Source organism: Gadus chalcogrammus, chromosome 12 (assembly GCF_026213295.1).
Source record: "Gadus chalcogrammus isolate NIFS_2021 chromosome 12, NIFS_Gcha_1.0, whole genome shotgun sequence".
In the NCBI taxonomy this organism is placed as follows: Eukaryota; Metazoa; Chordata; class Actinopteri; order Gadiformes; family Gadidae; genus Gadus; species Gadus chalcogrammus.
In genome coordinates, this window is record NC_079423.1 from 32,177,096 (window position 1) to 32,202,410 (window position 25,315).

General features: G+C 46.0%; 2 protein-coding genes across 4 annotated transcripts in view; one reads left to right on the forward strand and one right to left on the reverse strand.

The window, feature by feature from the left end:
• The first annotated feature begins 5,152 nt into the window (after positions 1 to 5,152).
• On the forward strand, positions 5,153 to 17,824 carry pomgnt1 (protein O-linked mannose N-acetylglucosaminyltransferase 1 (beta 1,2-)). Of its 3 annotated transcripts, none has more exons than XM_056604349.1 (22): positions 5,153 to 5,222; positions 5,455 to 5,682; positions 5,835 to 5,955; positions 6,101 to 6,216; positions 6,987 to 7,052; positions 7,146 to 7,259; positions 7,871 to 7,988; positions 8,098 to 8,196; positions 8,636 to 8,763; positions 9,095 to 9,165; positions 9,601 to 9,676; positions 10,101 to 10,184; positions 10,357 to 10,398; positions 10,936 to 10,994; positions 12,519 to 12,591; positions 13,635 to 13,763; positions 15,126 to 15,251; positions 15,376 to 15,440; positions 15,585 to 15,629; positions 16,153 to 16,288; positions 16,960 to 17,069; positions 17,426 to 17,824. In XM_056604349.1, the coding sequence occupies exons 2-22, from the start codon at positions 5,563 to 5,565 to the stop codon at positions 17,505 to 17,507; spliced, it is 1,980 nt and encodes a 659-aa protein (XP_056460324.1). In that variant the 5' UTR covers positions 5,153 to 5,222; positions 5,455 to 5,562; the 3' UTR covers positions 17,508 to 17,824. The 3 variants fall into 3 exon arrangements, with proteins under 3 accessions (XP_056460324.1, XP_056460325.1, XP_056460326.1); XM_056604350.1 differs by having other exon boundaries at positions 8,642 to 8,763; XM_056604351.1 differs by having other exon boundaries at positions 5,835 to 5,937.
• A 3,381-nt stretch (positions 17,825 to 21,205) lies between these two features.
• LOC130392834 (tetraspanin-1) overlaps positions 21,206 to 25,315 on the reverse strand; it is a 35,481-nt gene continuing 31,371 nt past the window's right edge. Inside the window, exons 2-5 of the mRNA XM_056603323.1 lie at positions 23,798 to 23,896; positions 22,676 to 22,796; positions 22,255 to 22,361; positions 21,206 to 21,274 (exon numbers count right to left, since the gene is read on the reverse strand). Coding sequence (XP_056459298.1) covers positions 21,206 to 21,274; positions 22,255 to 22,361; positions 22,676 to 22,796; positions 23,798 to 23,896 — 396 coding nt within the window. The remainder of the gene's footprint in view (positions 21,275 to 22,254; positions 22,362 to 22,675; positions 22,797 to 23,797; positions 23,897 to 25,315) is intronic.

Below are 25,315 nucleotides of genomic sequence, written 5' to 3' on the forward strand. Positions count from 1 at the left end.
TGTTCTTTTTTTACCAAATGTGTATATTCCGCCAACAATTTCCCGCCCTCTTAAAATAACCCAGCAAAAAAATATAAAATTATTTTTAAATCCATAACAAATTAAAACGTACAATCCTAATTAAAAATTGGACAAATGAAATGACTGTCGACTTATGCTGAAATAACATATGGAATATCCAGCCATTTTTAATCTTAATATCGTGCATTGAACATGACACATTTATATTCCAATGTTTTGATAGGATCTAAATCAGGAAGTCGATTTATTCCGGTTTTATTACTGGGCCAATAATGAGTAAAGATAAATGGCTGTTAAAAGAGAAAGGGCCGCAGTGGGGTTGGGGGTGGTGGAGGTCGGGGGGGGGGGGGGGGGGGGGGGGGGGGGGGGGGTACTAATGATATATTGGAGGATGTTGGAGCATCCTGTGGAAATCTGGTAGAAATCCTAATGTCGCTCCTGTCCCCCTTTTAATGCAAACCAAATGAGACAGTACTGTAATAAGGAGCTTCCCTGAATTAGTTTCCGTTTGCAGAAAATGGGTCGAAAAAAACCCATGGCTCTTTTATCTATGAATTTCACTCCACGGAATAAGCAAAAAAAAAGGCCGACCCTCCTCCAACATTATTTGGATGACGTTCCATCAGTAGCAGCAGCAAGAAATAACATTGTGCAAATTCTATGCATGTTAATGATAAATAGGAATCCACCTGCTCACAGATAAAATGAGTTTAATTCCCCCCCCCCCCCCCCCTGCCCGCACTCATGTGCCTGCCTGGCCTTTTAGAAATTACTTATGCACAGCTATTATTAAAATAGGGTCACAGCAAATGAGAAAGAGGCGCTATCTCTAGAGAGACTAGCTGGCTTTAGACCGCTGCAGCTGCCAAGACGCTCCGCTTCTCACAGTCAGCGTTTCTCCTATAAAACACACACACACACACACACACACAGACACACAGACACACGGACACACACACAGACACACACACACACACACACACACACACACACACACACACACACACACACACACACACACACACACACACACACACACACACACCTTACCTATGCTCTCTGAGATTCGTGCAGTGGCAGCAGCCCTGACCCTGTGTTTACTAAATTAACCCAAATCTTTTGGGAGCTGTACAGTGTAATAGAATTTGTAAGCTTTGTAAGATGTGTCTGAGGGTGCTTGAAACTTTCCGAAAGGCGTTTTTGTGTCCCAGGCGTAATGTTGTGATTGGAAGTTCCTGCAGACGGACAATGCCTGGCGTCGTGTTCCCAGAGTGGCAAAGGATGGGTGTCACAGCTGGGGGCTGAATCCTTGGTAAATACCCAGTGGGCGTACAGCAACTACAATAATTTTTGCATGCATCGACGAAAGCAGGAAAATAAAATAAAATAAAAAAGATAGGAGGAACCAGGTATAGGTGCTTGAAAGGAGGAAAGAGAGAGAGAGAGAGAGAGAGAGAGAGAGAGAGAGAGAGAGAGAGAGAGAGAGAGAGAGAGAGAGAGAGAGAGAGAGAGAGAGAGAGAGAGAGAGAGAGAGAGAGAGAGAGAGAGAGAGAGGGAGACAGATGGAGAGAGGGATTTGGTTATTCTCTGCTTTTATCTCTCCGGCCTTCAACAGCTTCACTCATCATGCAACCTTTTTTCCTACAAAGTGAAGGGTGTCAAAGCATCCCCAGTCTATCTCTCTGACCCCATAGCATACGCATTAAACACACTGAAATCTATTTATATAATCCAGAATATAGTTTTAAATAATACAATTTTACTAACTTGTGTAAATAGTTAAAAGACTATGCATGCCTTCCCTGCCAAGGGGCGGGTATGCAGTCTTTTAGAATCAAAAATCTTTTCTCATATTTTGTGTGTGTGTGTGTGTGAGGGTGTGTGTGTGTGTGTGTGTGTGTGTGTGTGTGTGTGTGTGTGTGTGTGTGTGTGCATGTGTATGTGTATGTTTGTTTTGTGATGGTGTTCATAATCGCCTACATGTGTGAGTGTGCGTGCATGAACGGGCGTGCATGTGTGTGTGGTTCCATACCATACTTTGACGAGCAATTTGCCACTGTATTCCAAATCAGAGTCCGTCTACGCTAGGACAACTGGATCAATGGTCTCACAGATTATGACATCTGTCCGGAGAGATGCACATTCTCCCCCACAATGACAGGTTTTCTCAGTCAAGGAGTGAATTAAGTATCGGACTGTCATAATGTCACTGTGTAATGTTTCCCTCATATTATACTATAGAAGTTTGCCATAACGATTGGAGACACATTGATTACTGTTATTAGTGCGTATAGCCCCCGGAGCTGTTATTACCACACACTCGCTGTTCTCCTCCCCGAATCGCCTCCCTCTTTCAGAAACATTATATTAGCAGCATTGCTGTTTAATACTACACCACAGTATAAGGGACAATGGCATGTTTATAGAAACAAAATGTTTGTAGCCATTGGTTACAAAGAAAAAAAACACACCAAAACAAAACATATGCTTTAATTAACCTATAGCTAGGTTAATTTAATAGTTTACAGTCATACTCTGCCTTTAACTAAATAACTAATTAAATAAGCAACTAACTAATCCAACTAAAGGTCTTCATTCTGAAGAATGTATCGTCGGGAAGTACACATTTAGCATTATGTTTATGCGCCTCCATGTGTGTACGAGTTTGTATGAAGTTTATATCAGCAAACGTCTATATAAACTACGCAGTGGAATAAAGTGCCATTTGTCCTTGGTCAGAAAGTAACGATGATTGAATTCTCTCAGCACCTCTTTCTCCCTGATGACGGTGATTCTCTGAGTCCTCAGAACACGCTGGCCTTGAGCCGGGGTCACTGTTGTCTATCTGGTGTTAATGGCGCTAGCCGATAGCAGAGTTGGACTGCTGCTGCACGGACACACATCATCCTCTCTTTATCCGGCACATTTCACTGTGAGAAATGTATCAGCGATCTCAACTTTCAGGAACACACAGGCCTGTAGGTTAACTAAACTAAATACATGATGAGGTTAGACCCCTGGAACCAGTGAAATGCTTTCGTTCAGCATAATTCCATCATTCCTCCTTCCAGATGTTCTGTTATACATTATTAACGGTAGCCTACAAATGCTTGGTGCGCTGTTCACCTTCAACCTTTAGGAATAGCCTAGTTGAACATCAAATGATGGCCCTATACAAGGTGGCAATGTTACAGCAAAGACGTGAGTGACTGACAGATTGGAATAATACAATATGTTTGACCGCATAGCAGGAGAACCATGATTCAAAATCGCTTCATTTTTGACACACACTAACACACATTGGCAAAGCCGGAATTTGCAGTTTCATCAGACTGGGCAAAGCGGTACGGCTGGCTGTGACCTTGGAGTGACGATCAGAGGGGCGGAGGTGACCATTCCGGTGACTCGTGGAAATGTTTTCTTTTGGCTGACGCCTTCAACCCTGCCTCGACTAAAACGAAAACCGCTTTCCGTAGCATGCTACAGACACGCGACAGAAAGACTGCATAGGTTGTGCATAGGTTTCTGCGTGTCCATTGCTAAGCTTGCGCAATAATATGCAAGGCTATACCACACTAGCAACTTGTATTGAAAGGTTTTAGTCCTGTTGTCTTCAGAAAAAATAAATGTAATTTTCAGTGGACTCAGACAGCTTGAGCCCCAACACCAGGGGGTGGAGGAGAGAGAGAGGAGTAGAAATGGGTTTATTTTTTATCTGATTTCACCAAGCGAATCCTTGCCCAATATCTCTGTTTTTACCATTTCATGAAGTTCAGTAAGTTCTCCTAGGTCTAGTCCTGAAGATGATGTTTACTTGTGATATAATCGTACCTTAGTTTATACCGAGGCTGGCCCAATAATACTGTGATACATTCCTTGAATCTTTTTGTGTTGTGTTTCAAAAGAGATTCTATAAAGATATAACACATATAGGCCTATGCTGTAAACTTGAATATCGCCTAATATAGGAGACTTGGGTCGATGGCCTTCTCAATGACGCCAGGAATCTGCTTCTGAATGGAGTCAGACTGCCCTCATGTGGACGCTTTATGTAACAGCACAAAGAAAAAACATCCAAATCTGACCCTAGCTACAAATATTGGATTTTAGATTTTCGAGACACAGATTTGGATGGTCCCTGATTTTAGCAGCTATTAGGGCAACAGTTGATTATAGTTATATTTATTATGAGTAGTCTTATCATAAATAGGCTAGGAATATGTCTTACCATTTCCCCATCTTACATTTTAATAGTAACTTATAAGCAATACGTTTGATAAGTGTAGGCTTTTAGCCCAATAAGTGTATTCCTATATCTTCAAAATTATGTTAAGTTAATTATTGGAGTGCTCAATAATCTTTGTAAACTAGTATGTGTATCGGTATGCTGAACGACCAAGCTCACTTGTGTAGGTATAAGCAGGTTATAAAGACCATGGAAGCATACACAGTATAATATCCACAGTTGTTACCACTAACTGACTGGCAAAATAAGTGACACTTGGTAGATGTTTGTCTTGGGGTATGATTCACGGCTTCACTGATCCAATGCAGCATAAATTACAAACTTCTGGTCGCATTCAGGCCCTCAACAACCTGGCCCCCACTCACCTCCGGTCTCCTGGCCTCCACCCCTTCTCTGGCCCCCACATCGTCCTCAGCCAGCCGACTATCTGCTCTGCTCCTTCAGCTCACTGCCATGGGTGGACCGCTCAACTAACCCAGGATATGGAACACTCACAACACACATCTGCAAACCAGACTCTGTCAATGCTTTTAACCCTCTTATCCCAAAACATATCCGTCCAAATTGGTCTAGCCTACCCAATTTGAGAAATGTTTTGGGACAAGAGAGTTAAAAACATTGTCAGAGTCTGGTTGTAGATGTGTGATGTGGAGTGTTCCAGATGTGACACATTTTTGGTTTTCTTTAACAAATCAACCCCTTTATGTCATATTATCTTATCTTCACAAATCTACCTCTTGATGAAAGCTATGCTTTGAAATAAATTGTACAAAAGTGTGCCATTCTCCAATTGGTGTCAAACTAGGCATCGTGAGGGCCTGATGTAGGCCTGTACTGTTTTATTTGTGGCAAAAAATAAAAGGAGAATGGCCCTTTAAGGGTGACGTCATATTTTGTCGACGGAAACGTTCAGCATGTAGCGGGTTTGCAGCTGTCTTGTAGAAGAGATCCAAAGGTAAATGGACCATAACACACAACACAACACATCTACAGGGAGGGCTGTGAATGAAGTCCTTATTCTGCTCGCATAGCATTCATTTAAAGCATCCATAACCCGCTACATACTGTACCTTCCACACCGCTGCCCTGGTGCTGTGTGCGGAGCCCTGCTCTAGTCCCCACTTATGGTCTGCTCGCTGTATTCGTAACGTTTTTGCCCACCTCGGTGTTCCTATGTCTTCGTTTAGGTGACGATGTGACCAGAGACTGCCGCTACATTGGGTTTTCTTGCTCTCCGGTGGAGAGGCTGTCGGCAGGTTCGAGTCTCAGGAGGGAACCGAGCGGTGGTGGCCAGGATGGACGACTGGACCCCGAACCCCCGAGCGAAGCCCTTCATCCCCCGCCAGCAACGAAGCCTTTACTTAGCCTGGAAATACAAACTAACCAACAAGCGAGCGATCCGCCGCTTCTGTCAGGTAGGAGGGACATGCATCAGCCTCTGGACTCCCCCATCATGGTTCTGCAGCACGCTCCAACTGCTGGTTCACGTTATGATGCACACATGTGTTGCTGATCTATATTTCCATAACCACACATTCTTAATCCTGCAATGTGTCTCCCTTTGCAGGCTGGTGCAGTCTTGTTTCTGCTCATCACTGTGATTGTCAACATCAAGCTGATTCTGGACACCAGAAGAGCAGCCAATGAGGAGGAGGCAGCGCTGGCGTATGGTGAGCAGCAGATGTTCAGTTAGTACCCCTGCAGATCCTTCATCTCACTACACAGTCATGCTTCTTCTTCTGTGAGGGTCGCTAAACGTCCCCTCATCTAAAGTGGTCCGCACACGGTCCTGGCCTTAGTGTGTGATGTTTGGACGCTGGCCTGGTCTTTCAGAGGACGCGTTGCCAAACATGGAGACACCGCGCAGACCTGTTGGTGGACGCAAGCTCCTGGACATCGAGGTGTACTCCAGCCGCTCCAAGGTGTATGTGGCCGTGGACGGAACCACTGTGAGTACGACTGACCCATCGACTCGGCCGCAGAGCTTCAAGGTCTGGGCCCTTTTTTATTTCAGAAGCCGAAAAGGAATATTACAACATTACTGCACAAACTACTTGGCTGATGGCATCGGCTGTGTGTCAATAGTTGATGGTGCAAATGACAAAAGCGTAAAATATGGTTCATATTAGTGCTGCATGATTAATCGAAACACAATCGCTTTCGCAAAATCAGCCTTGTATAACCGCAAAAGGTGGTAAATGTGTATTTTCTTATTATATTTATTTTATTTAGTTGTACAATTGAGAAAACCTAACAAGTTTGCACAGCAGAAATGCCTATTTTGCAAAAAAAAATAAAATATTTATTTAATTTTGTAAAATATTGTTATTTTGAAATAAGTACTGTACACTTTTTTTAGTTTTTGTATGTTTTATGCTAGTTTATGTTTGAGTTGAAGAAGAAACATTTTAGAAATATCATTAATCATGTGCATTTTCCTTGATAACCAAGCAAGTAGATTCGTGACACCATTTGTTTATTATATCGAAATCGCAATATTGTCCACAATAATCGCAATATGACTTTTTCACCAAATCGTGCAGCCCTCGTTCATATGTTGTGTAAAGGCCTTGTTCATGGATGAGTCCTGTCCCCCAAAGACTCGTAGTGGATACAGATCATTGATGAGGGCCCAAGCAACAGGTGGTCACTTTGGGGCATGTTTGTCGGACTGTAGTTCATACAACAAAAAGAGATGGAGGAACTCTGCCTCCTCTAGGTGCTGGAGGACGACATGCGAGAGCAAGGCAGAGGCATCCACGTGATCGTTCTCAACCAGGCGACTGTAAGTGTCTCTGTTGAGTGTCAATGTGTGAGCATTATGGCCCAGGCGTTTTCAGAAGGACCTATGAAGGCATGATTTCTGTGTGTATCCCAGGGACATGTGATGGCCAAGAGGATATTTGACACCTACTCCCCCCATGAGGACGAGGCCATGATCCTCTTCCTCAACATGGTGACAAGAGGCCGCGTCCTCATCTTCACCATCAAGGTCGGCCATCCTCCTTATTTGTATTTATTTTCTAACAATTGTATTTGTTGATCCCTTTTTAAAAATGATGATATTTGTATCATAACATACAGTTTATAATACATGAGCATTTGCAACTACAAAAATGCCATGGACAAATAGATTTTGACAAAAAAGCGAAACTGGGTGAACCAACGTGTGGTCTGGACTGCAGGGTGGAACACATCCGTAGCACCACTCAAGGTCTCACACGGGGCTCTCCGCTCAGCCGCGCCGCGTGGGGGCTCTACATAGAAGGGACAGAAAACAGCTCTCACCAAACAAAGAAAGTCAGGGTCTCTTTGCAATATTATTATTATAATCTGCTAATGACGTATTTTCCATGTCTACATGTCGAGTCATTTTTATTGATTTTACAAAAGTATGTGTGTATACTCAGACATTTATTTGATTGTTGCGTTTTATTTTGAGACAAGCAAAAACAGAAACATGATTGACCTGTGTGGGTGTGGGTGTGTGTATGTGTGTGTGTCTGTGGGGTTGTGTGTGTGTGTGTGTGTGTGCGTGTGTGTGTGTGTGTGTGCGGGTGTGTGTGTGTGTGTGTGTGTGTGTGTGTGCGTGCGTGCGTGCAGGACGAGGGTACGTTCCACCTGAAGGACTCTGCTAAGAACCTCCTGAAGAGCCTGGGGAGCGAGGTGTCTCTCAGCCTGAGCTGGAGGGACATGTGGACCCTGGTGGTGAAGAAAGGAGGTGAAGGGAGGGCCTGTGCGCCTCAGCCTCTCGTGTGGAGGAGTGTCTGCGTTTTAGGATGCGTGTGTGTGCTTCAGTTGGTGTCATAGCTACCTTTGTGTGGGTCCAGGTCAGGTATACGGAGAGAAGCACTCCAAGTCCCCAGCGTTGTCCACCTGGGGCGACCCCGTGCTGCTGAAGACCGAGGTGCAGCTCACTGCCTCTGAAGGTGCGTCTGAATACGTCTGTCTGTCTCCCTGACTGTCTGTCTGTATATAAGGTACCAAAGGATACTTCATGCTAAAAGCAAGTTTGGTGAAGTGCGTACATTAAGTGCCAGGACTTACGACACACAATAAGTGCGTTGGAGGGGTGGGAGGGGGCGGCTATGCAGTCTAGGTGAACTCTGAACAAGGCTTCTTGGGTGTCAGGGCCAGCCATACACAACCAGACAGTGTGTGGTGGACTGTGGTGTACTGTGTTGACTGTGGTTCACTGTGGTTGACTGGTTGACCGCGGTTCACTGTGGTTCACTGTGGTTGACTGTGGTTGACTGGTTGACCGCGGTTCACTGTGGTTCACTGTGGTTGACTGGTTGACCGCGGTTCACTGTGGTTGACGGTGGTTGACTTGTTGACTGTGGTTCACCGTGCCCCCCGTCCCCCCAGAGGCAGAGTGCCGCTGGGCCGACACGGAGCTGAACCGCCGCAGGAAGCTGTTCTGCAGTAAGGTGGAGGGCTACGGCAGCATCTGCAGCTGCAAGGACCCGGCGCCCATCGAGTTCACCCCCGACACCGTAAGCCTCCCGCGCTCTGCCGCTCCGTTCGTTAAGGCACTTCAGGACTGTTGTTGTTGTGGTTGATAGAATAGTGGGGCCTTTGAATCGATTTCGTAACAGGCTTCTCATAGAGCCTATATAGCCTTGTTTTAAGTTTTTACTGTCTAGTACATCAGGGATACAACTTGTGTTCATTATGTAATAGTAAGTGATTGTGTTAATCTTTTTGTATTTTCATAATGGGAGTCACATGAATAACGCACCTTGCAAGGAATTTTGTGCTTACACGGCTTGCTAGTGATGTCATTGTTTGGTGTGAGACCCTTTCTTTCTTTCTGTTGTTCTTCAGCTGCCCATCAACAATGTCTTCGATGTCCCCGTCGCAGTGATTGCTGGGAACAGACCCAACTATCTCTACAGGTAAGACTAGAGTAATATAATGCGATCATTATTACTGCTCTCACTGGTCGTAATCCTCTAACAACTGTAATCCTGCGAATATAGACTAGACTAATTGGCTAATATACACTTTTCTTATGATCTGTAATCAAGCCATCTAATGGTGGTGCATTAGGTAAGCTACATTGTTTGTGGTGAAACTATTATTACCTTGCAACCCCATGAAATGGTTGTATATTCAACCGTTTTGGGCGAAGGATTGACTCCTGCATGTAATCCTTTTACACTATCCTGCCAATCATACAGAAATCCTTAGATATCAAAATCCCAGAATTTCAAAGGCTTTTCACACACATTTATTTGTTTTGTTGCAACACAACAAGACTAACTTAAACTCTAACTTCTAGTTTGATATTCTAGTTTAACTGTGCGATGGTTTCCTCCGAATTCTTCCAGAATGCTGCGATCTCTTCTGTCAGCTCATGGTGTCAATCCGCAGATGATTACCGTCTTCATCGATGGATATTATGAAGTAATCCTCCATACTGTATTCCTCATTATCCTGTGCAAGCCTTAGATGGAAATTATATATATACATTTCTTTCTTTCTTTAACATGTATATATCTCAGAGGCGTGCAGTGACTTGTGTTACCCGGCAGAGGCACTAGGGGGCGATGTTGGGCTGTGCTACGTGGTTAAAACCTGAGCAGGATCATGTGATTAATGGGTCTTAACATTTTATCTTTTAAAACTATGACTTTCTCTTTTTATATTTAATAAACTGGTAATATTTGCATGTAATGACCTCAACCACAGCAGAGAAGCTTCTGGGAGCCTCGTTAAAGTGTGTGTGTGTGTGTGTGTGTGTGTGTGTGTGTGTGTGTGTGTGTGTGTGTGTGTGTGTGTGTGTGTGTGTGTGTGTGTGTGTGTGTGTGTGTGTGTGTGTGTGTGTCAGGAGCCCATGGATGTGGTGGAGCTGTTTGGCCTGAAGGGAGTCCAGCACACACCCATCAGCATCAAGAACGCCAGAGTGTCCCAGGTATGATGCACACGTACACACGTTCAACCCAAGGCTGTTTTGCTGCCGTTCCATTTTGTTTAGTCTTTTATTTTGACTTTTGTCATCAAATGTATCCACTTTTGTAAATTGCTTAGAGATCGTCTCCAAAATGACATCAGAGTAACCTTATTTTTTTGATGTGACAACGCAGCACTACAAGGCGAGCCTGACCGCTACCTTCAACCTGCACCCGGTGAGTAGTCAACAAGAGGATAGTCATCACATTGACTACCAACCTGTTTGAGGTGCTTACTTATTACGGTGATTTCATAAGGGAGATGTTTAGCCATAGGGGCTTCTCCTAATGTCTGCATCTGTCGACATTATTTCATTTATTATCCCCGGGGGCTCTGATCTATCCCCTTCCAGGTAACCCTTTACAACATGATGTTTTAACAGTAATTAACATTAGTTCATGCTGTATTAGATTATTGATAAACTGTTAGTTAGTTAACTAATGCATTTATGTGGTTTAATGTTTATAAATGGTGTTCATGTTATTTTAAAAGGTATTTTTACATTATTAGGGTGTTGGGGTTAACTGTATTAAATAATCTGGTTATGTTTACTAAGGAATTCATTTATACATTAGTAAATAATTGCTAGACCATAGTCATTAAACTCTGAGTTCGAGCATGTTAATGCATTTGCTTATACTAATTCATGGTTCATTAATGTAAAGTGTTTCTAATCTACGATAGCGTTGTAATCCTCTGTTTTGTCCAATCAGGACGTGAGCTTTGCCATCGTCCTTGAAGAGGACCTGGACATCTCCATCGACTTCTTCAGGTAGGCTGCTCAAACACAACACTGCTGCTCCATTACTGACGCGGGAACACGGCTCACTTGATAAGATGCTCCCAAGAGACAAGTTTCATCAGGTGCTTTTCACATTAAAGGCATTATAGGACATAGCCAAAATGGGACAAACATAAAGAAACTTTTTGAATTTTCTTCGTCAGCGTCTCTGCAACAATATGGGTTAGGCAGCCCTAATGAATTTTGATTGGTTCTGCAAGGCACGTTGCCATGCAGCACTCGCCTAAGTGGATGTTTCAAATGTCTTCTTTATAGTAATTTTCTCTGCCGTCTGTGTTTTTAGCCTGAACAGATTTACCTAAGTTAAGTTGTAGTTAAATATTCAGACATAATTTCCGAATGTCATTCACGAGTCACCACTAGATGGCAGTATCTCTGCAGGGATCGCAGCGTCCTGAGAACCTGTTGTCTTTTGTTGCGCGGCCATCTCTTTGATATGTATTGGCAGCCCCTCCGTGTGCCAAGCCCCCATCCCTCTTATAAACATCAACATTAAAAAGCGCAGAAGCACTGCCAGCTGTCACCTGACTCATTCGTGAGGCCATTTACCTCAGTAAACATTCTCTGTGAAATTCGTTTTTTTGGCATTCAATTTTAATGCACAGCGAAAGACCAAAGCTTGACCCGTGAGGAAAGGGCTTGCTAGATATACATCTTTTTAATGTTCTTCGCTGCAGACAGCTATTTTTATGCAGGAGAGTTCCCTTTTAAGTAAAACAGTGGGATGTTCTGTTTTTGCCCTAACCAATATACCCAGATACCCGTCACTCTGAAGCCACCCGCGCAGTGGACACATGCACACACAAACACACACGATTATTTATTGGAATATTCTGAATACGTATTGATGAAAATGTTTGTGTTGCGAAACGTATACTTTTTATGAGAAATTTATCTTAGATGCACTTCTTTTCAAAGAAGTGCATAAATCATAGACTGTAGCAAAGTGATTTTAGAATGTTTTAAAGACCTACTCATGCATGTCATCTCTCAACGGTTTACCTTTTGCTTTCGTAAGATACTCGTATCTGACTCAAGAATCAACTGATTCTGCCCTGAAAGGCTGCATAAAAGCACGATTCCATCAACAGAACATGCATGAACTGCAATCATGCATGAAGAACAGAAAAAAATATATTTGCAAAGCAGTCCAAGGACATGAGTGATGTTGGTGTTCCTCTCTGGGGTTAACAGTCAGAGAGCTGTGGAGATGAACGCTGCAGAGGGAACAGCTTCAGCTCTATTAACAGATGAGCCAGCAGCAGATCTCTCTCTGATGGTTCATTGTGTCTGCATCGCCAGCGATGGATCAGGTCTAGAACCACATATGAAAGTGTCCATAATGGGATTTAAAAAATAAATAATTGATAACCCCTGACTTGCGCTGTATAGTGCACATTTGTGCACAACACATCTTTGTACTATGATAAATACTTGTTCATAAAATGTCTCCCATTTGCAGCTCTGTCTGAACACTGTTTTATCTCTCTGTAGTTTTCTGAGCCAGACGGTTCATCTGCTGAACGAGGACGACAGCCTCTACTGTATCTCTGCCTGGAACGATCAGGTGAGGGGGGGGGGGGTGGGGGGGGTGCTACTGTATCTCTGCCTGGAACGACCAGGTGAGGGGGGGGGCGCGGGGGTGTGTGCTGGGGGCACAAGCTCCCCTACTGTAGTGAATAAAACAAAAGCATCTTTACATTTCTAATTTCATCTTTATTTATTCATGTGTCTTTGATGTTGGACGCCTCTCTGCAAGAGAGACCTGATACCTTCACCTTCTTTATTCACTTGTTCTTCTTGAGAAGCAGAGACAGTGGGAGGGATCTAGGCTGGTACCAATATGCAAAACAAATATCCAGTTTTCGGTGTACTTTTCCTGATACTTTAGCCGGTAAAGTGGCAGTAATTGTACACCGAGTTGTGTTCTCCACAAAGCTGTACGAGGGCTGAACCGGCACTAAGGAGGGTCCTCCTCCTGCCCCCGGTCCCGGGGCTGGTCCCGGGACCGGGGGCAGGAGGAGGACCCTCCTTATCGGGTTCCCCTCTGACACAGGAGCCCTGCTGTCCGCTGGCGGTCTGGTCCCCTCTGCATATACCAAGCATATACCGCTCCCATATCATCGCTAGAATGTAGAAATTCATCCCTCTCACATGTAGAGTCCCATCCCGGATGGTGCCGTGTGAATAAATAATACAAATGATATTAATAGTGGCAGGCAGTTCTTAATTTTTCCTGTAAATATTTGGAGAAAATACATAGGAGTGGAGGTAAAGAAGGTTGACCCTTTGATAGGGATCGTCTATAGCTCCTTCCTTTGAACGTTAGGCTTGGCTATTGCGAAGACAATGGGTTTTATTCAGAATCCTTTCCTCTTCTTTTTATCCCCCGGCGCTATCCTATTAATCTTTGTCGTCTCGTCCCTACTTTTCTCTCCTCCGCCACTTCAATGACTTCAGAGGCGAGCTGAGATGTTGATCATCCGCTGTGTCCTCCATGCAGCAGGTTCTGGTTCTGACTAGGGCTGCTCGGTTATGGAAAAAATCATAATCACGATTATTTTGGCCCAGCCTAGTTCTGACCCTCCGGTTGTCCGCGTTGGTCTGCAGGGCTACGAGCACACGGCGGAGGACCCCGCGCTGCTCTACAGGGTGGAGAGCATGCCGGGCCTGGGCTGGGTGCTGAAGAAGAGCCTCTACAAGGACGAGCTGGAGCCCAAGTGGCCCACCCCCGAGAAGGTAGGCCCCCGGAGGGACAGCTCATCCTACCGAGTCCATCCAGAGGCTGGTCTGGGCTTCTGTCTTAGCCGGACGTCAACCCTTCTAAAACGACTGAATGTTGAATGTTTTAGGTTTGTGAAAATGGTGGAACCATCGACGCATTCTTCCACAATACTCATTCGAGGAGTACTCTTCTATATTAGAAAAGAGCAGCGTTTTACAATTCTCCTTTCATTGGATGGTGGCATTTCCAGCACATATTTGAAAGAAACAGACATTGCGTTCACTGAATGTGATGGGACAGTTATACAGCAGGCTTTGAACAAAGGCAGTGAACGATATTCTAAATGGGCGGTTTTCAGAAAGGTGTACAGTGTTGCGATGCGTTGGGTCATCAAACGTGTTCCGTATCGCTGCAATTAAGTGCTCCGTTACCTGGAGCCCAGGGGAACAATCCGACCGTGTACTACCCCACCCCTCAATCCCAGGCTATTTTTATCTTTTGTGTTTTTCCAAGTTCAATATCGGGTTCTTCAGGTGCTGACGTTGAGCTGTGACGTTAGAAATGCCCTAGATATCAGCCAGCTATAAGCTAGGGAAGGTTGTTATAAATTAAAAGTGTTGCAGCAGAACTGAAATTAGTCGACCATATCAGAAATAATAAAACCAAATCCGCACAGGCTCACAATCTGCATTTACATTCAATCAAAGGCCCTCGCTGTGTAGATGAGCTGTCACCGGCTCGGCATTTGAAAACGATGCAAGCTGCCTTTTGGGTAAAAAGAATGAGGTAAAAGCTCATCACTAAGCAGGAGGTGCACATCTCTCTCTCTCTCTCTCTCTGTCAACGAGGCAACAGACGTGAGTGTCCAGACATGAACGGTAACAGAGGCGTGTCAAGCTGTGGTTATTGGTTTGCATTTGCCGCCAGCCATGATGGTGTGGGTGTGGTCGGGGGTGAGGGTGTGGGTGTGGCCTCTACCAGAGAGCGTCACATATCTGTACCGTACCGAAAGTCCTGTGCTAGAGGTCGACCGATAGAGGTGATTAATTGAACACTTGTGGTATCCGGGCATTATCGTACATTTCAACTTGATAATCAATGGATCCATAAGGGCCTGTGTTTGTGCCCCCCAGCTGTGGGACATGTGGATGTTACGACCGTATAAGGGCCTGTGCTTTTGCCCCCCCCCAGCTGTGGGACTGGGACATGTGGATGTTACGACCGTATAAGGGCCTGTGCTTGTGCCCCCCCAGCTGTGGGACTGGGACATGTGGATGTTACGACCGTATAAGGGCCTGTGCTTGTGCCCCCCAGCTGTGGGACTGGGACATGTGGATGTTACGACCGTATAAGGGCCTGTGCTTGTGCCCCCCCAGCTGTGGGACTGGGACATGTGGATGCGGATGCCGGAGCAGAGGAAGGGGCGGGAGTGCGTCATCCCCGACGTGTCGCGCTCGTACCACTTCGGCATCATCGGCCTGAACATGAACGGATACTTTCACGTAATGACTGCCTAGCAACACACTATGTATTGTATATGTATTGGCCCCCCCATTGGCCCCCCCATTGGCCCGTGGATCCCCGTCCTGCTGACCCACCTGTTGCTCCGCCTCCTTCGTTTTGCAGGAGGTTTATTTCAAGAAACACAAGTTCAACACGGTGCCCAACGTTCAGCTGAAGGACGTTGAAGGGTGAGTGTGTGTGTGTGTGTGTGTGTGTATGTGCACTAGGGTTCAGGGTTCAGCCTTTACACATCGCTCTTCATAACTCTGTCAGGAGAGGCTGTTGTGGAGGTGTTGGAGGCTAACGCGGGTTTGTGTTCTTTGTTTGTTCAGCTTGAAGCAGGACGCGTACGAAGTGGAGATCCAGAGTCTGCTGAAGTAAGCCTTCAAATGCAGACCATCCCAACACTAACTAGTTCTAGAGCAGATCATCCCAACACTAACTAGTTCTAATGCAGATCATCCCAACACTAACTAGTTCTAATGCAGATCATCCCAACACTAACTAGTTCTAATGCAGATCATCCCAACACTAACTAGTTCTAATGCAGATCATCCCAACACTAACTAGTTCTAAGGCAGATCATCCAAACACTAACTAGTTCTAAGGCAGATCATCCCAACACTAACTAGTTATAATGCAGATCATCCTAACACTAACTAGTTATAATGCAGATAACCCCAACACTAACTCTAGTCACGTCTTTACTGTGACCTCATGTTTCATTTTTGTTTTGTTTTTTAGCGACAAAGAGAAATACAAGTACAATCGGACCCAAGACTAATGTACAATAAATGAAATAATGAAGTGAATAGTGTTTGAACCAGGACATCAGGTCCACCCTCTGCCCTGTAGCAGATAGAATACTGTCTCTAAGTGGATCCCTGCGTGTTCCCCCAGCGAGGCGGAGCTGCTGGACCACAGCAGGAACCCGTGTGAGGACGCCTTCGTCCCCGACACCGAGGGCAAGACCTACATCATGTACATCAAGATGGACACGGAGACGGACACAGACACCTGGACGGAGCTCGCCAAGGTAGGCCCGCCTCCTCGCCGCAGGACGCCACAAAGACAGGGAGCCAAGACAGGGTGTCTGCACATCCTTAAAAAGTCTTGAGTCTTAAATTCCTGTTTCTAAATTTAAGGCCTTAAAAAGTCTTAAATTCGTTACATATGTCACATGCTCGTCTTAAATACTGTAACTCAAGGTCTTAAATTTGTCAGGGCAGGACTATTTTATTTTTATTTTTTGTAGAGAGGCTTCTTTCTTGCTAGCTGCATATATAAAGGATTATCTGCGTGCTTGCTAGCTAGTCTGCGACAATGGGTAGGTGCAAATTCAAGGACAGTTGTCTGGAAGACGTCCGTTTCCGAAGTTGGCTCGCGTCTGTTGCCAACCCCCACCATCGCGGGTTTTTGGTCTTAAATTTCATTCAAGGTGGAATTAAAAAGGTTTGACTTGCTGAAACCTGCAAGAGCAGGAAGTCACTGCAACGTCTCCCCACTTTGTTTTACCTCTTTCTGTTGCCAATATCAACGCAAAGAATAACGGATGAGTAAACATTTTAACGTTGGATGATTACCCAACCTTTATAAACAGCCGTGCTGGAGTGTATACCCCTCAAAGGGAGTCAGAGGTCAATGGGTGAGTGAAGAGGCTCAGGTCTGGGACCTGAGGGCTGACGACCCGGCTGCCTTCTCCCTCAGTGCCTCCACGTGTGGGACCTGGACGTGAGGGGGAACCACCGCGGCCTGTGGCGTCTCTTCAGGAAGAAGAACCACGTGCTGGTGGTCGCCTTCCCCGTCTCCCCGTACTCGTAAGCAGCGCCGCCGGACACAACGCTGAAAACGCCATTCAATGGCAATGTCTGTCTAAGATCCTCGACAAGAGCTAAAGTCTCTCTCTCTCTGTGTCTCTGTCTCTCTGTCTCTCGCGCTCTCTCTCTTTGTCTGTCTCTCTGTCTGTCTGTCCCTCTCTCTGTCTCTGTCTCTCTGTCCGTCTGTCTGTCTGTCTGTGTCTGTCTGTCTGTCTGTCTGTCTGTCTGTCTGTCCGTCCCTCTCGGTCCCTCTCTGTGTCTGTCTGTCTGTCTGTCTGTCTGTCTGTCTGTGTCGCTGTCTCTCTCTCTGTGTCGCTGTCTCTCTCTCTCTGTCTCTGTCTCTTCTAATCTGTTAGTGTCAAGAAGCCAGCGAGCGTCACTCCCATCCACCTGGAGCCTCCGCCCAAAGAAGAGGGCGCGGCCGTGGAGCAGATGTGAGGCCAGGGGCCCCCCCGCCCAGACCCCCGCACGTAGCGCTCCACCGCGGGGCCCCCAGCGCGCCACCCCGGGGCCCCCAGCCTTTACCAACACAGGCCTTAACAACTTATCAAAGCCCCCTGCTCAGAACCCCCTCCCCCCCCGGTTCCCCCCGCTCCAGCAGTGTCCCTGCGTGGCTCCGACGGACCCTTGGCCGCCCCCTGGGGGCCGGGGGGGCTCCTGTCACCCGATGGACGCCTTGACCAACGCCCACCGCTCGGTCCACACCAGGGGGTCGTGGGGGCCGCGAGTCGTGAGCCCGTGAAAGGGTATCTTCTGAGGGCGCCGGCGGGGGGGGGGGGGGGGGGGGGGGGCGGGCTGACGTGCAGCGCGCCCTTCTGCCATCGACTGATGGGTGGGAAAGGGCAGAGGAGAGGACACACCCCCACAGCCTCAGCGGGGGCCCCCACCTCTCACCCCCCCCCCCCCCCTGGCTCCAGCCCCCCCGGTGTGACGCACTGTCCTGCGTGTGACTTCTCGCCGTTATTTTAAACGTTTCCTTCCCCTGTCTCTGTGGACCGCGGCGCGTCCAGTCTGTACATACGGTTTAAATGATCTCTATTTATTTTACTCGTGTCTATCATATCTACTTCATTTTTTATTGACTACTTGAGATCCGTACATTTTTAAAGAATGTTTACAGAAATGAAATAATGTATAGACATGCAGATATATTTTTCATAGGGGGGGGGGGGGGGGGGGGGGGGGGGGGGGGGGGGGGAGATTAAACATGACACAGATTGTCATTTTGCGGTTCACCAGATTTCCCAGCGCATGGCGTTTGCAGTGATGGTACCGGGTTGGTACGGCCTCGTGGGCTAAACCATTCAGAGAGCGGGAGAGGGAGACCCCGTACTGGGCGGGAGACTGACCCGGGGGGGGGGGTTCTGGTACATGGTACCGCCCATGTTTCCTTTGTTCCTAAGGCAACGCTTTGACGTGTTCTTTTTGTTCCCCATATCTATTCTGTGAAGTTGCATTGCTTAAATGTTAACAAAAGAACACGTCAAGTTGGACTCGGTATTAAGCGACCGATTAGGACGTTGAATTGAGTATTGAAGCTGAGGATGATAATACAAATAGACACTTTCAAAGCCAACAATTTGGCTCAGCTTTCTACCTGGCCTATTTCTACACAAAGGATGTAGGCCGGCTGTTCAGGAATGGGAAGGCATTGTTATGGGTGGGGGGGAGAGTTGATAACAGCCAATAAGGACAGAGAGGCTGAACATGAGCAGCGCTAGATAATCTGGTGTGATAATGGCTCCTGTGGTTCTGCCCTCTCCACTCCACGTGTCGTGGATCCGTTCAGAGAGCCGGTTCAGCCTTGTCAGCTCCAGCCCGTCTGAAATTACTTTACAAACCGTCATCTAACTCGCACGTCTCCACTGTCACGCGACTGATTGGAGCGACTGAATTTCTTCATATTATGTTTATTTCTATTATTTTGAGGATCGTTAAGATAAGTATGTTTTAACTGCCCTCGGTGCGTAACACTTCAGACTACGGTGGGTTGGTACGACATTATGTTAATGGACCCTTTTGTGAAATTAATTGATTTTGGGTTTGAGTTTAATTGTTTTTATTAACGAGTTTGGCCACTTAATCTCTGAGTGCTATTAGGTTTGATAAGGACTGTCGCTAAGTGGGCCCGGGCAGACCTTAGTGTGGTTAGATGTGATAACGCAACAGAGCGTTGGCGCGTCTGAGAAAATCAAAGCAGTCCATGGAAGACAACTTGACATGGATGCGAGTTCCAATATCTTCTACCGTGAAAAATAAAAGATTTTTTGAATATCTTGCAGTGGTGCTCTTTCATTTAGACTTTATTATCTTGAATGTTATTCATGATATAGGCCTAAACTCCGGAACTTTCCGTATGCTTAACTGAGGTGTTCTATTAGTACGGCGTCATGCGAGGCTGCGGATTTCCCCGGAGAGGGCCAGGCAAAGCAACGGTGACGGGAAGCGCATGTGGCTAGGGAAATGGATGCAAATGCCCCCCAGCGCGGAGGATTTCCATAACCACCGTCGAGCCCAGAGTCACCACCTCTCTCCACGCCTGGCCCCCGCTCACCAGGACTCTGGGGCGGGTGGGGGGCCTGAAACAGTCGTGATGCTCCAGGAAAACTCCTTCTGGTATTTACATACAGCCTGCGTTTCTAAATGGAATTATTCAGACCCACTTATTTTGTCTAAATATTTACTTTTTATTGAATTTTTCCATAAAATATGAATATTGCCAAAAAAAATTAGGATTATATTTGTGACTTAACAATATTAGGATTATGACATTACAAACCTAGGCTAACAGATTTTCTCCATGAAGTGTAGTTGACATTCTATACACGCTATACATTGAGGTTTCTGTTGATTGCTGACTGAACCTTGAAATGTACCCAAAAATGTCGTAGGACTCTGCTCCCCTAACAAATTACCCTCCATCCTATGTGAAGACACCCTTCCTTCCACATCCTCAGAGCCTGTGTGTGTGTGTGTGTGTGTGTGTGTGTGTGTGTGTGTGTGTGTGTGTGTGTGTGTGTGTGTGTGTGTGTGTGTGTGTGTGTGTGTGTGTGTGTGTGTGTGTGTGTGTGTGTGTGTGTGCGCGCCATCAGCCAGCCCTTAAATGCAGTCATTGTGAGTGTCAGTCAGGAGCCGCCGGCTCGTACTGGAGCCTAGGTAGTGGGCGCGCGCTGCCTCTTAAACGTCATCTCTGACCTATCGGACACCTTGATGTAGATGGAATATTGATTAGACGAGTTTGAGTCCAGCCCCCCTGAGAGCCCGGGGGGGGGCTATGGTTAAACATGGAGCAGGAGAGCGGCTGGTAGCAGGTGATGACTCCATGATTTAACTCTGGACGTGCTGCAGGTGTATGATGGGAGAGAGACGGGCGACAACAAATGCTTGTAGGTCTCTCTTTCTCCCTCACTCTCACTCTCACTCTCTCACGTTCACTTCCGGTCCTGGTCAGTCGAGTTTGGGCTGGGGAACAATGCCTGAACACAGGTCTGTTGTTGGCAATTTGCAAAGTGAATTGTGAGGATTGACTCGTCCAGGAGTGATCCCGACGCCCCAAGGGGATGCGGAGCGATCCATCGGCTCACTGCCCACGACCGGCTCCATCGGTATGCATCCCTGTCTTAAGCACACGACCGGCTCCATCGGTATGCATCCCTGTCTTAAGCACACATGTTAATGATGGGGGCATCGGATACAGCTGACACTTTTATTTTGTTTTTTACATTACACAATCAATTTATATTTAACACAAAAGTGTTTAATATAAATCCAGTAATGTAATGATACATTACTGGACTAACACAGACTCCTGTGATATTATTGTGTATTCAAATTGGAGTTGTTTTTCTATTCTAAAGCCTGATGTATGGTAAAGACATGTATTTCTTTTAGCTTTTATTGGCAATTATATATCTTCTTTTATGTCATACGGAAAACTAAAGTCCTTCCACCAAACCCTAATATACAAAATTAAGTTTTAAATACTATGAATAATTCAGCATAAGGTATGAGACTGCATAATTAGCCAGGTATAAAAGGTTGGCTGGAGATTAATTTCAAAACAAAGCAGCTTCAGAGATGCTTCGGGTCCTTTCTTAAAGCGGTGAACCGCAGGACGCTGGTTTTGTCCTCTAGCTTCAGGCTTTGATGGTTTCTCGGTTGTCCAGGTGACAGTAGAGGTAGATTGAAACCACCATCGCTGCAATCTAGAGGACCACCGGATCAAACAGAAATACAGGGTTACTGGAAGCTCATTTACTTTCAGCCTGATAGAAAAATCGTTCTAAAAATGATTCTCTGTGTGAGCCCTCATCATTAACCTTTCAGATGACCTCCTGTTACCCTGCTGTTACCCTGCTCCAAATTCAGAAGTAAGGAAAAAACTCTGCAAGTGCACTGGTGTACCTTAGACAGTACTTCATAGTATGATGATACAGAGTGCGCACTAGTGTACTGCATAGTATTGATTCAGAATGCACACTAGTATACTTCATAGTATTGATGATTCAGAGTGTGCACTAGTCACTGTACTTCATAGTATTGATGATACAGAGTGTGCACTAGTCTCTGTACTTCATAGTATTGATTCAGAGTGTGCACTAGTGTACTTCATAGTATTGATTCAGTGTGCACACTAGTGTACTTCATAGTATTGATGATACAGAGTGTGCACTAGTCACTGTACTTCATAGTATTGATTCAGTGTGCGCACTAGTGTACTTCATAGTATACTATTGATGATTCAGAGTGTGCACTAGTCACTGTACTTCATAGTATTGATACAGAGTGTGCACTAGTCACTGTACTTCATAGTATTGATTCAGTGTGCACACTAGTGTACTTCATAGTATTGATACAGAGTGTGCACTAGTCACTGTACTTCATGGTATTGATTCAGTGTGCGCACTAGTGTACTTCATAGTATTGATGATTCAGACTGTGCACTAGTCACTGTACTTCATAGTATTGATGATACAGAGTGTGCACTAGTCACTGTACTTCATAGTATTGATTCAGTGTGCGCACTAGTGTACTTCATGGTATTGATTCAGTGTGCGCACTAGTGTACTTCATAGTATTGATACAGAGTGTGCACTAGTCACTGTACTTCATAGTATTGATTCAGTGTGCGCACTAGTGTACCTCATAGTATTGATTCCGTATCATAGGTCATCACTGATGTTACCTCCATAGCACCAATCCCAGCCGCTACCCCGCCCACGACGTCAGCGTTGGTCTGCACCAGCTCCAGGAGCTCCTCAAAGCAGCCCTGCAGAGAGCATTGGGGGGCGTCTTAGGAGCGCACCAAGGGGTTTCATCCATCACCTTACAACTTGATCTATGATGCATTATGAATGTCAATGTATTGGTTTTCTTTCTTATCAATACACCTCCCCCAAAGTGAACTCCCCACAGCCTCTCTCTGTCTCTGTCTCTGTCTCTGTCTCTGTCTCTCTCTCTCTCCCTCTCTCTCTCTCTCTCTCTGTCTCTCTGTCTCTCTGTCTCTCTGTCTCTCTGTCTCTCTCTCTCTCTCTCTCTCTCTCTCTCCTCTCTCTCTCTCTCTCTTCCCCCCCCCCCCCCCACCTCCACGTTGTCCTTCAGTGCACGCTGGGGGCTGCAGTAGGTGCCATTCCCCAGGCAGCAGTCCTCGGGCAGGCTGCCGTTGTTGTCGCGTGTGAAGCGGGAGTCCTCAAAGTCTGTGTAGTTGGTGAATCCACAGCACTTCAACTACAGGAGTCAAGGAACACAAACCAGCATTCATTTTATTTTATTCTGTTTATTATTCATTGTTATTTTCAGTCATCATTGCCCCTGCAGAATTGTTAAAACCTTATCTGGTAGCAATTATTCTGCATTAACATAGAGTCTTCTTATACGTTGCCCATAGCCATAGTTCATGTCTGTATTCATTTTATCAACATTGAGAGCTGCAGTCAAAGGGATAAGTGCTTTTTTTTTTATGTATTCCTAGTTTTCACAGGAAGGCTGTAGAAAGACCTTTGTGGTTTACTGATGCACGTGAAAGCCATGGAGCAGTGCAGGTGATGGAACATTTACAGAGGTCGGCTGCAGGACGAAATACATTCTTTGTCAATTATAAGCTCAGCTCATCTCAAGGATTTATCAAGTCCATTTAAAAGGTAAATATGACCCCACACTGCTTTATCTGAATGTGTTCAGCCAAAGGCATAATTATGGACCCCTTTATTGCCTATTTCCTTACAGAGGATGTATTTTTAAAGAAGAAATTGTTAAAAGCAGGCAGAAATATCCACAGCAAAGAATTAATCAACTATCAGTCTTTACATTTGAATCAAAGAGAATATGTATATGTGAGTATGTCCTTTACGTCGTAAAGAAAGAGCCTTTATGTTTCATTCACATTGAGTCTTGCAATTTTGATTTGACGTTTAACCTGGCTCCAATGTTCTTCTTGTGTGCAGTGCAGTATGGCACCTGCAGCTACTCTGCATCGCTAGTAGACCCCGTTCAGAGATTTGCCGTCATAAGTCACAGACACAGATGTTGTTCAACAGTAATTACGGGTCTGCTCTCTTTCATGGTCAATGTGTGATATCTTCACTAGTTTAGTCTACTACCCGTCCCCTGGTACATTTAAAGAGCCGAGCTCTAATTAGTGATATGAGGAACGGCTGTGTTTATACCTAGAGGAGGCTGACAGTCCGGTGAGTGTGCGCCACATGGAGCCTGTTCCAGTCTGTCCTCACCTCTGTCATGGTCGTGTTCCAGATCTTCGTGACCACAGGGTCATTGCCGTACTGCTCCTTCAGGGCAGGGGTTGCCCATGCTCTCAGGATTCCCTCCGCCTGTTGAAACGCACGCACGCACGCACGCACACACGCACACACACGTGGAAGCGTGTGAGAGAGCAAACTAATATTACCACATGCAAAGAAGAAATGACCAAGAGGCATCGGCCCTTCCTTAAATCCAGACTTTCATTAACGTTAAAGTCCCTAATTGCTAACATTACGTAGCTCATGTTAACTCATGTGTAATTCATGTGCTACACACATGAATCTCTTTCAGGCATTCATTCCACCACATTTAATGCAGCCTGCCTGTGCGCGTTGACCAACACACTGTAGGCAGCAACAATAGTTTGCTGCTAGGGATTCTCCTGTGCTCGTCAGATCTTGTCAGAACAATGCCCGGATGCGGCCCCATTGTACTCTCTTCTCCTTGTGAGTGCTCGTTAACCGGCCATCACAGGATGAGCTATCACCCGTCCACGCTCTGGGACAGGGAACCCTTTTGGTCGTTGAGATGGGGCTCCTCAGTGCTTGGTGGACCTTCTCGCCCGGCGACTCTTTGTTTGACACACAGGTTGTTTTTTCATTTCTTGCCTCCCCCAACTCCCCCCCCCCCCCCCCCCCCCCCCCCTCCCCTCCCCCTCCCCCTCCCAAGCCCTGATTAATAACCCTGCCGTGTGCGACCACACAAAGACCTCCTCGCTTTGAGGGAGGCTCTCTGCTGGGTGTGCACGGGAGTCACGCTCCTGGCATGTGCATGTGCACGTGCACATCTAGTGCACGTGCACATCTAGTGCACGTGCACATCTAGTGCACGTGCATCTAGTGCACGTGCAGTGTGCCTGTATTTACAATGTGTAATAAATTGTGTTTTGCGTAGAGTTGAGTGAGTGTGCGTGTGTGTGCGAGATGCCCAGGGGGATGTAGAGAGACGTAGCACAATTAAAAGTGCCCCCAAGCAGGCCTGGGGGGGGCTCCACTCAGAGGGGTTATTACCAGCCGGCTAATTCATCACTGTCACTCGGCCTGTACCCCACACACACACACACACACACACACACACACACACACACACACACACACACACACACACACACACACACACACACACACACACACACACACACACACACACACACACACACACACACACACACACACACACACACACACACACAATCATAATAACACACACATACACTATTATTCACACACACACACACACAAACACACATACCTACACACACACACGTTATCATAATAACACACATGCAAGCATGCATGCACACACACACTCAGCATAACTGTACAGGACAAAGGCTGTGCAAAAATATAACGGTGTGAGGTAGGAGGCAACACATCTATCAATATATAGTAGAGTACACACTATACACATGCACAGTCACGCACACATAAATATGCAACACATTTGTGTCACACAAGCACATGCACAAATGCACAAATCCAATCCCA